This window comes from Hippocampus bargibanti, linkage group LG12, assembly GCF_051943395.1.
Source record: "Hippocampus bargibanti isolate YZ-2025 linkage group LG12, ASM5194339v1, whole genome shotgun sequence".
In the NCBI taxonomy this organism is placed as follows: Eukaryota; Metazoa; Chordata; class Actinopteri; order Syngnathiformes; family Syngnathidae; genus Hippocampus; species Hippocampus bargibanti.
In genome coordinates this window covers 3,394,075-3,406,097 of record NC_142745.1, presented here as the reverse complement: position 1 = coordinate 3,406,097, position 12,023 = coordinate 3,394,075, and the positions used below count along the sequence as shown (strand labels likewise).

The 12,023-nt window shown below is 36.8% G+C and overlaps 1 protein-coding gene across 1 annotated transcript; it reads left to right on the top strand.

The window, feature by feature from the left end:
• Positions 1-4,436: 4,436 nt before the first annotated feature.
• On the top strand, positions 4,437-11,397 carry LOC148890000 (keratin, type II cytoskeletal 8-like). Its single transcript, XM_089010566.1, has 9 exons — positions 4,437-4,980; positions 7,271-7,479; positions 7,614-7,674; positions 8,557-8,652; positions 8,721-8,885; positions 9,095-9,220; positions 9,350-9,570; positions 10,341-10,381; positions 10,927-11,397. Exons 1-9 carry the CDS (start codon positions 4,528-4,530, stop codon positions 11,178-11,180), a joined length of 1,626 nt encoding a protein of 541 aa, XP_088866692.1. The 5' UTR covers positions 4,437-4,527; the 3' UTR covers positions 11,181-11,397.
• Positions 11,398-12,023: the final 626 nt, after the last annotated feature.

Here is a 12,023-nt window from a genome sequence, read left to right as displayed (position 1 = left end):
CCAATGGATGAAAAAATAGAAAGGATTTGTGAAAAAAAAAATCACATTTTCACAAAGTTGACTGGTGATTGCTTAACTCCCCGAGTGAGAACCGAACCAAAGGCTGTAATCACATTTCAAAACAAACAGTAAGTTAACAGCGAAGACAAAGGCTGTTCCCACATTCACAAAGAAAATCCAAAGGACACACAAGCTTCCGAGATACCCCGGAGGTCGTGAAAACGGCGAGACGCACAAAGACCTTGCGTTAGCTGATCCCACGCTTATAATACAATCAAAAACAAAACAAAGATAAAGGAGACCTTTGTTCACCAATCACATTATATCTGCAGATCCGCACATATCGGGTCTACTATTGACACCATAACTTTTGAAGACCTAGCTCAAAGAACTCTGAAGAAACTACACCTGACATCGCAAGGTTCAAGATGTCCAATTGAAATGTAACTATACGACTGATTGGAAAATGCGCACGGGCTGAAGTATGAACTTCGACTTTTTACGATTTTTTTTTTTTCAGATGGAGTGCGGCCTATGAGGACCCGGTTGCACCATTAGGGATGGGGTGGGGTTGGTGGGGTCGGTGGTGAGGCTGTGACCTTTTCATACACCTTGTAACCTGATATGAAAATTGTCCGCTGCAGTAACCGCTGTCCCTTGAGGGGTTGAACTCTTCATAAGTAGTAACACTGACTTGTCGTAAGTGAACAAGCTCTGCAACAACAGTCCTAAAAAAAAAAAATTTCAGTTTCAAGACCGTTCAAATTTCAGTGTTACCCACCAGCTTGCTCATTTGTTAGTAAAGATGACCCAAAAAAAGTGGAAAATCCAGTTCGAGAAGGGAAACGGGAGATATAAAGAGGAACTATAAATGAAACGCACATGACTCAAACCGCATGACAGATGCCTTCATTTGCGTGGAAAAATGCTGACATTTTGCTTTACCATCGCAACCCCGCAAACAAACAAATCAGAGTATGCTAAAGTCTATCCCGGATATAACAAGAGAAAAGAGATGGTTGAATCCAAGACATTGGAAATATAATGAAGCGTTTTATGTGCTTCATTCAAACATGGCTTTCAAAGAACAGATTTACTGTTCTATATCATAGTTCAGTTCCTATTAAAAACTTGATAATAGCAATGTGCCCGTGCAGGCACTTTAATTCAAACAACACAAGTCACAAATGTATTGTTTTTGTCTTGATCAAGCCCACAGTGACTTGAAGTAACTAACATGAGCAACAATAACAACACAACTAACAAAATTATGATTTACAACTCACTCAGTCAACAATTGGCCAGATACAGTAAAGTCTCGTTATATCGATATTCAAGGGAGTCCGAAAAAATATCGATATAACCGGGACTATCGATATATCCGACCCTGTTTGCATGTAATTTTCTCCGTGCGTGCATAGAAATAGTATCGATATAACCGGGACTATCGTTATATCCGATATCGATATAACGAGACTTTACTGTAATTGTAATAATCGTACAATGTTCAGGTTTCAGAGCTAAATTGTTGCTAGTCTTTGCTAAAAAAAAAGTATATATTTTAAAAATTATATAAAAAATATATAAAATTATACAAAAAGTGTATATATAATTATATAATATATAATACAATATCAATAATATAAATAATAATCTAATATTATATATATATATATTAATAATATGGATAATATTATAAACATACTATAAGTAATATAATAATATTATAAAAAAGATATATATATATATATATATATATATATATATATATATATATATATATATATATATATATATGTAATTATAATTATATACGTAATTATAATTATTTATGTAATTATATAATTATTGTCTTGTTTTAAGGGGATTCAGTTGAGTAGTGGCGTGGTGCTCTAGCGCCCTCTATTAACCAGTTGTCATTGTTTTATCTTTGTATAAACATCACTAGGTGAATGTTTCAGTTATACTCTTTTTTCTTTTTTTCCCGTAATTTGATAACCTTAAATGTGCTTGCGTCTTTTGTTTGAGATACTTGCTTTAGCCGAAAAAGCCCATGGTGTTATATTTTCACTCCAGGTCAATGTCTTTATTGTCCATGAGTGTCTTTTCTTTGTTTGAGCTCGTGTGAGTTTTTGTACGAGCGTGGAGAAATACTGTATTGCATGGCAGCACAGCAAAACTAGGTGTGTACTGCATATGTTATGTGCTGTGCTGCCACCGTCTGTGAAAAACACAATACTGTACTGCGTACTATATATGCAACGAGTGGAATTGCACTCACGTGACAAGCACTTTCATTCTGCATCCACTAGGTAGCAGAAGTCTGGATGAAACAAAAGTACATGTACTTCACGCACCAGCAGGACCTTTGCGACTTGGCTCATTCAAATCACATTTCGGCACCAGTTGTGACAAAGGCTGCTTGAACAGCGCTGTATTTTTGTGTGTTTTACACCGCCTGGCGTACTATTTTTGAACCAGGGAGAGTTTCCGTTAGAAGGTTTTACTATCAACTAATAAGGCTTCGAATCCAAGGTTGATAAAGTCACACGGTTTTGCTATCTTGGCTGGTGCATTGTGAACCATGCAGTGTGACACCCAAAATGGAGAAACGCAACGTATACTTATTCTTATTCTTATTCTTATTCTTATTCTTATTCTTATTCTTATTCTTATTCTTATTCTTATTCTTACTGCTACTACCACTACTACTACCACTACTACTACTACTACTACTACTACTACTGCTAATAATAATCATAATAATCATCATAAGAATTATTATTATTATTATTATTATTTGGACAGACACACCGTGCAATGTTTGAAAGGTTTGCTTACTATAGTGTTATAACCAAATTGATTCTCGAAAAATTAACAGTTGCCTTTTTGGGAAAGGGGGCAATTTGTTCATGGTAATGTTAATGACACCATTTAGAATAATCTATATCCAGTAAAAGGTTAAAATCCTTTTTTTTTTAACAGTGGGATTTTTGGCAATGTATTCTGAGCTACAAAGAACAAATGAAGCAACTGTACCTGGAGGCAATGCAGGAAGTGAGTTTTATGACTACTTGACCAATAATTTTTAAGGCTTGGCAGGATCCTCCCGAACACAGTCCACGTTATCCACAAAAATAAAGCTTTTAAATATGATGTTTTTTTTTACACAAGCATGTTTATTACTTCACCTGACGAAGTCAATGTTTGTTGTTTATTTTTATGTTGCACACTGGTTTCCTTGATTCTGTGTGCAGGCCGTGCGGCTCGGGGAAAAGAATTAATTTAAGGTTTCCGTAATCCAATTTCCATGGCGCCCTCCTTTGTGATTTATGACATGTATGTGTGTCCTTCAGCACATTCCATACTCAGAGTGTCACTTCGCAGCTTCATACAAATCAAAACGTCAGTGTCCTTTTAAATAAGATTGCGATGAGACATTTTAGCCATGGAAACATATATTTTTTCTTTTGGTGTTTGAAGCAAACAATGCAAAAAATGTTAAAATCCCACAAATTGATACAGTTTGTCTCCAAAGTCGGAGGACTTTTTACCTATTGGATTGGATTTTTCCTTATGTTGGATTTTATGGGTCATTTGAAAGCTATTTAAGACTTAAGGTGGGACAAGAAAAAACAAACCATGTTTGCTCTCCACCAGCTGATAAAGAAAGAATGTTCATGCTTCCATGAGGCGGATGGTGCTACTGGCAAATGTCCCCGACAGTCTAGCTTCTGCAATATGTGCTGTTAAAAGCGATTAGTGACAAGGCGAGTAAAACTAATGAAAGGATAAAAATACATTTGTCATATTTCTGAGACATGCAGTCGCCGGGCACCAACGCGTTACGTACATCACACACTTTACTTGGCAATATGTCACCCCGATGAGAAGTGAGGGAACAAATGGATGTGCTTCCTTATTTGATTGAGAGCCGGTGGTGTGGATATTTGAGATGGGAGGCTAATTTAATGACAAAAGTAACTGAAAGTAAACCTACAGTACGTAACATTATTGAAATTACAGACATTGGGTGAGTAATGTAATGTAATGTAATTAAATTAAATTAAATTAAATTAAATTAAATTAAATTAAATTAACATAATAACATAACAACATAACATAAAATGTAATTTATATTAAATTAATTTAATTTATGTTATGTTCTGTTGTATTTTATTTTATTTTATTTTATTTTATTTTATTTTATTTTATTATTTATTTGTATTTATTTTTTAAGCCTGGACCAACATGAATTAAATGCTCTCATTCTTTTAAACAATTTGATGCAAATGCACAGCAAGATGTGATTTTTTTTCCCTTGACAACACACCCATCCCACACACCCCATGCCATATTTTTGCGTTCATGACAATGACCAATGGTGAACAAGAAGTTAACCCTCCCCTGTTCCAATAAATAGCACCAAACCCCTCTGGACGGTCTACCTGCCCGACTCTCCTATCTTCAGCAGAGTCTCCGAGCCTCCTCTCACCCCACCTCGCTGCTACAGAATCCTTTGTGACCATGTCTGTCAGAGCTGTGAAGACCACCACTTTCTCCACCATGTCCACCACCAAGGGACCGAGTCATGGCTTCAGCAGCCGTTCCTTCTCTGGCTACGGCGGACGAGGTGCGGGTGTTGCCAGGCAGAACTGCGTCGTCCGCGGCGCCTACGGTGGGGTGGGCAGCAGCGGCGCCGTCGTAGGCGTCGGAAGCTTCAAGGCGGTCGGTGGGTATGTTGCCGGCGGGTCAGGCCAAAGAGCGGGTGGATTGGAATTTGGCTTTGGGGGCTTTGGCGGACGCGTGGCTGGTGGTATGGGCCAAGAAGTGGTGGCGCCCATCACAGAAGTGACTGTGAACAAGAGCCTGCTGGTCCCCTTGAACCTGGAGATTGACCCCACCATCCAGTCGGTCCGCATCCAGGAGAAGGAGCAGATCAAGACACTCAACAACCGTTTTGCATCCTTCATTGACAAGGTCAGTCCACTTTCTTCAGTGGTTTTTCTTCCATTGGTGTACGACCACGTACAGGCTTCTAAAATAAAAATCTTGAACATTTGTTTCAAGGCAAGATGTTGCATAACTGCAATTTGCTGAGATCATCAGTATAGTGATGCACTATCGAACTGGAGCGTTTTTCTCAATAAAGGCATTCTTTTTAACTCGTTCACTGCCAGACGATCTGCAAAAATGTGTCCACTCCGGTGCCAGGGTTTTTCTCATTGTCACTCGAATTCCAGGACCCACAGAGAATCTTGTTTTAGGACTACATAAACATTCAATGCAGCGTAAGAATCCTTAGACTCGCTTCTTTCATCAGAAAAACAGAGTTAATTCCTACATTATATGAGTCTGGAGTTATATGAGATTGAAATGAGGGCGGCTGTCCAAAATACAATGCAATCCATACATATTGGTTTATATAACGCTTTAACAACATCTGAAGCCGGAACAAAGCGCTAACATGAAAAAAAAAAAAATTGCTGCCCCCTTGTGGAAGGGAAAAACATTACCAGAGGTCTAGCCAGCGTTTTATTGGCACCCAAGGAAGAAAAAACAAAACCCAAATTAATTTGGGATTAGCACTCTACGTCATATTTTCAATTCCTGCATACATTCGTGAATGGCAGTGAATGAGTTAATGTACACTGGTGGTTTACTAATATTGCCAGTCCCCAAATATTCAGCACTCTGGCTGAATGGTCACAAACCTGGATAGTTTGCACCAGCGGAGGCAAAACTTATTGACTGTATGCAAGTGTGTTTATTGCATTCAATATGTAAAAAGAATGAATATGTAAGAAAAAAAACGAAGACAAAAATGACCAAACATAAATTATATCCATCTTTTGACAACATGACTTCAATCAATCAAAAGCAATGATGCTTGAACAATCACAGTTAATAATTACAATGAAAAAAGGCACTCAGCCAGTAATTGATCAACTCTTATCTACAGGTACACCCCCCCCCCCCCACTGCCAGACCCCACTTGGAAGTCATGCCGAGGTTTCCTTTATTTAAAGAAACCCCCAGAAAAAAAATGAGGGCCAGAAGTTAACTTAGAAATCAATCACACACGTTCAGTTAAAAATAAACTCTGCTCGATCCGCTATCTTGTGAAACGACTCAACATGGATGACATGCATGCTTGTGCTGTTTGCCCAGGGCCCCACCCAACCTGATAACTCTGAATGAAAACATTGTAAAAGGGTTTCCGCATGTCACAATTGGGAAACACCACTATTTTGTGTTAAAGGACAACCGACGTATCCGAACAAGTTGTGTCCATAATTTGTAAAATGGCTTCTAATGACTTCTACTGAGCGTATTTTACAAAGATTCCACCGCATATAGCTTTATTTTACGTTTTAAAACTCGCGCTGAATATTCAGGAAGTCTTATTTTTGAGTTGGTGACGAGTCCATATGTGACGTCACTAAGGAACGCCCCTGACCGAAAAAAAAAGACACATTGAAGCAGTCCTTCCATCACGTCAATGCATTTTGCTGTGCTTGTTTGGTCTGAAAACCTCGTGTTGCACCCAAAAGCCGCCAGAAGAGGGCATCCAAGCTCCATGGAAGGAATTTATCAGCCTGTGGAAATGGGCTGATTCATTCCTCAACAGCTGTGTGGCCATTTTGTGCCACTTTTTGGGTGAGACATTTCCCCCCAAGGTTGCCTCAAAATGTCACGGAATAAATTATTTAATCGAGTCCAAACATGTATGCTTTCGTCTTCAGAACTATTTGAATCATATTCATAACTGGATGTGTAACAAGAAAGCATCTTGGCTTGACGTCACGAACTGGGGGCGGGACTTTCTGAAAATTCCCAATTCGCAACTCAATTTTTTGCAGATTTTGGACACTCTCAGTCATTTTTATTGGTGTCTTGCATTTGAATAAAAATATCATACTGCATGTTTTGGGTATTTTGGATGCTATAAAACGTTTTTCCGATGTCAGTTAACAAACAAAAAAAGTGACGTCTGTTGTCCTTTAAAAGCTTCATTGTGGCCGAGTAATAATTTACCTTGCATTGATGTTGATCCAGGGGGGTCATTTTGTATTCCTGTTTTTTGTTCTCATTTAGTGAGCCCAATCGCTTCTTCAAACCTTCTCAAAGACCCCCGAGTCACATTCCATACAGTTTATTCATGAACGTCCATTCTCGTCAGATCTTTCGGGGAATATCAGCATCTTATCTGGCAAACAAGGCCCTCCTCTGAAATCTCTTCTCATTAAATATAGCCGTTACCCCACAGGTGCGCTTTCTGGAGCAGCAGAACAAAATGCTGGAAACCAAATGGAAACTTCTACAGGAGCAAAGTCCGACATGCTCCGTAATTGATGGCATGTTTGAAGCCTACATCGCCAACCTGCGTAAGCAGCTGGACAACTTGGGTCACGAAAAGGTCAAATTGGAATCGGACCTGCATCACATGTCAGGTCTGGTTGAGGACTTCAAGAACAAGTGAGTTCATGTTGCTGTTTAACGTGCTAGATAGAATTCTCCTTTTTCATTGTAATTACTGTTGTTTTTACTGTACTGTATATATGCCAACGCATACAACCATGCTTCTGTGTGACTGTATATTATTTTCATAGATATGAGGATGAGATCAACAAGCGCAATGAATGCGAGAACAACTTTGTCCTCATGAAGAAGGTCTGATTTATTTATGTATTTATTTGTCTATTTTTTTTAGCTATCTGTTTTATTTGTCTTTCTGGTTTAATGTATTTATCAGCTATTTATTTATTTATTAAGCTATCTGATTTTATTTATTTATCAACTTTTCATTTATTTATTTATTGAACTACAGGTATATGTTTTTATTCATTTATCTATCTGTTTTTATTTATTTATCAGATTATGTATTTATTTATTTATTTATTAAGCTATCTGGTTTTATTTATTTATCACCTTTTCACTTATTTATTGAACTACAGGTATATGTTTTTATTTGTTTATCTATCTGTTTTTATTTATTTATCAGTTATGTATTTATTTATTTATGTATTTATTTATTTAGCTATCTGTTTCATTTAGCTTTCTGGTTTTATGTATTTCTCAGCTTTTTATTTATTTATTTATTTATTTATTTATTTATTTATTTATTTATTTAGTTATTCATGTATGTATGTATTTATTTATTTATTTATTAAGCCATCTGGTTTTATTTATTTATCACCTTTTCTTTTATTTATTTAACTATTTATTTAACGATTTGTTTTTATTCATTTATCTATCCTTTTTTTATTTATTTATTTTCCTTTCCATCATTGACTTCCTGGTGCTTTCTACTATCTTTGTGACTGCTTTATTTCATGTATATGATAGCTGCCCATGTTAACCGCTTTGTTTCAGTTTAAGCTATTGTTAAAGCGCTTTATACATCTATATGTATAGTCTTGTATTGTATTTATTTATTTAGTCAGTTAGGTAGTTGAAATCAGGCTGAATGTAGTTTTTAATTTTTCATCACAAGGGTTGTTTTCGTATTTGTTTGCGTCGTGAGCATTCTTCCTCTTGTCTGTTGCCACGCAGGACACGGATGCAGCCTACCTGAACAAAGCTGAATTGGAAGCCAAAGTCGACGGGCTGTCTGATGAGCTTGACTTCCTGAAGCAGCTCTTTGATACCGTAATGAATTTACCATCATACTGATGATCTCTGATTTAATGCATGTTAAAGACCTTTTCTTTGAGCAGGAAATCCAAGAGCTGCAGAGCCAGATCAAGGACATATCCGTGGTGGTGGAGATGGACAACAGCCGGAACCTTGACATGGATGCCATTGTTGCTGAAGTGCGCGCCCAGTATGAAGACATCGCTAATCGAAGCAGAGCTGAGGCTGAATCATGGTACCAGAACAAGGTAATGTACGTTATGGCAAGAAAATCGACGATTCGCTCTCGATATACAAACACACAAAATACCCCTTTGGACAAAGTCAGGTTCTTTACAAAGAAGACCTCATTGACTCTGGTAATGATGAAATCTTATCACTTTTTAGTAGTGATCAAACACCTTTCTTGGTGTTTTTAAACATAAACAATGACTCGCCCACATTTTCTTGCATATAGTATGCCGATTTGCAGCAAACTGCTGGAAAATGTGGCGAAGACCTGAAGATGACCAAGGCAGAGATTGCAGACATGAACCGCAGAATTATGAGGCTCCAATCCGAAATCGACATGGTTAAGGCACAGGTGAGGTTTGGATCAGTAGTTACCAAGAGTCATTGTCCATTCTGCCATTTATTTATTTATTTATTTAGCTAAATCCTACTCACTACTCATTCAACCAATGACCACATTTTCTTCTGCTTCTTTGACCAGATAAAAAATTTAGAGGCACAGATCGCCGAGGTTGAAGACCGCGGGGAGTTGACAGTAAAGGACGCCAAACTTCGCATCCGAGAATTGGAGGAAGCTCTTCAAAGGGCCAAACAGGACATGGCCTTGCAGGTCCGCCAGTACCAGGAACTGATGAACATCAAGCTCGCACTGGACATTGAGATTGCCACCTACAGGAAACTTCTGGAGGGAGAGGAGGACAGGTATGATGATGAGTTTGTGCTTCATCCATGTTGTTGTGATTTATTAAATTAAATTAAATTAAATTAAATTAAATTAAATCAAATTAAATTAAATTAAATTAAATTAAATTAAATTAAATTAAATTAAATTAAATAAACCTGCAGAAAAAATATCCTAAAGTGTCCTTGAGAGTTTTGAAATTTATAATAATAATAATAATAATAATAATAATAATAATAATAATAATAATAATAATAGTTGTCATTATTATTATTATTATTATTTTAATTAATTTTATGGATTTTTTTATTTTCATTTTCATTTTCATTTGTTTATTTTTTTATTTTTATTTTTATTTTTATTTTTCATAGTAGTAGTAGTAGTAGTAGTAGTAGTAGTAGTAGTAGATTAGATTAGCCTTTATTAGTCTTACAGTGGAAAAATTCCCAATTCACAGGTGCAAATTTATTGATTTATATTTAACATTTATTTAACCAGGTTAGTCCAGTTGAGATTAAAGACCCCCCCCCCCCCAAGAGCGACCTGGTGGGGATATTCAGAAGGAAAAACATACATTCACAGACATACAATGAGAGACAAAATCCAATTTTAAAAATCCACTATGTTGGATTAAACCATTTATGATTCATAGCTAAAATGAAATTATTGAAACAGTCAAACAAAAAATATGCTGTTTAATTCACATTTCAAAACATTTCATGACACCGCTTCCTTGAATTTTCTGTCATCCTGTAGTAAAATTTCTTAAGGTTGATTTGTCTCTTTCTAGGTTGATAACTGGAATCAAGACCAATGTGTCCAAGATGACGTGTATGTATTCAATTCCTTTGAAAGACTTTGAGCTCTATTTTTGTATACAGCTGTTCAGATTTTGTGGTTTTAGAAAGTCAATAATGCCGTTACGCCTGCTCAGACCACGTTTTGACACTGGCGGAAGGTAGGCAGGTGGTCTAATTCACTGTACGACATTTATAAATGCATCTACAGTGGCCATCAATCCTTCTGAAATCTAAACTCATGCACAGCTCTGCAGGCGGAAGATGATTAATCCGACAAGTCTGGTGCCCAATCATAGATCAGCATTCAAAGGGATTAAAAGGAGCCATTTTAATTGGACATGACTAAAGTTGACTCTGTCCACTCCAAGAGCGGCGCAGCCCTCCTTCTGGCACATGCACGGGTCCGTGCTCATCTACAAAATTACTATCCTTGCGTCTAGCCAGCATCCATGTCAAGTTACAGCATACAAGGATACAAGGAGTCCTTTGTCTAAATGGCTGAAAATGTAACTTGTCCGATTCAAATTGTTTTCGGCAGACAAATATAGACGATATATATCTTCTTGTAATGCACAGCTGTAAACTACAACGCTTGCGGCCTGGAACACTCCCGCATTCCGTCCTATGCAAGCGGCTCATTTGGCATCGTCAAGGCGAGTGGAGGTTCTGCGTCTGGCCAGGAGCAAACAGAAGTGAAGAGCACCACTCAAGTCACTGCGACAGAAACTGCCACGAGCACTGGTGAGGAGAAGAAGGAGGTGGAGGTGCCTGCTGTTAAAGAGGCTGCTACTGTTCAGGAGCAGGTCGAGGCTGAAGTTGTGGCTGAGTGACTTCCCGAAGCCCCATTTTCAATGAATTCGACAAGGAAAAAATGATGCCGTTACGTAAAACGTCATGAGGAGACAGCCTTTGCTTTTTCTGTCAGTGATCAGCAAATTGGAACCCCAACCGTCAGTTTTGTCACCAAGACAGTGCATGCATCTCGCCACTAGATGACTCTGTGGCATCGGTTTTCCTGACGCAATAAATTAAAATGCCATCTACAAACTCGCCTGTTGTCATTTTATCAGGGAATGTGGAATTGCAAGACAAGGTTGCGAACAGAGACACTCAAGATCACAATGAGACATACGTTTTGCTTTCACGCCTGATTGACATGATAAGTACAAGTTATCAAATATTTTTTTAAGACAAATTATCATCCAGATACATTATCTGTTTTTTTTTGTGTGACACAGATGCTAAGATTATGACAGATTTATACTACGCACTATTTAGACGAGGAGTGGCCAATGTTTCGGTTCACTTTAGATCACGATAGCGCCTCATGTTGATGTTTTTAAAATAAAAAAAAACCGAATAAATAAATACACAAACAAACAAACAAATAACCAAAACAATATAAATAAATAAATAAATAAATCAAACTGGAAATGAATGAATGAATAAATAAATAAATAACAATGAATACATAAATAAATAAACACATTACCAGATGAATAAATAAATAAATACACAAACAAACAAATAAACAAAAAAATCTAAATAAATACATAAAAATGGAAATAAATAAATGAATAAATAAATAAATAAATAAATAAATAACAATGTGAATAAAAATAAATAAATGAATAAATAAATAAATAAATACACATAAACAAAAAATATAGATA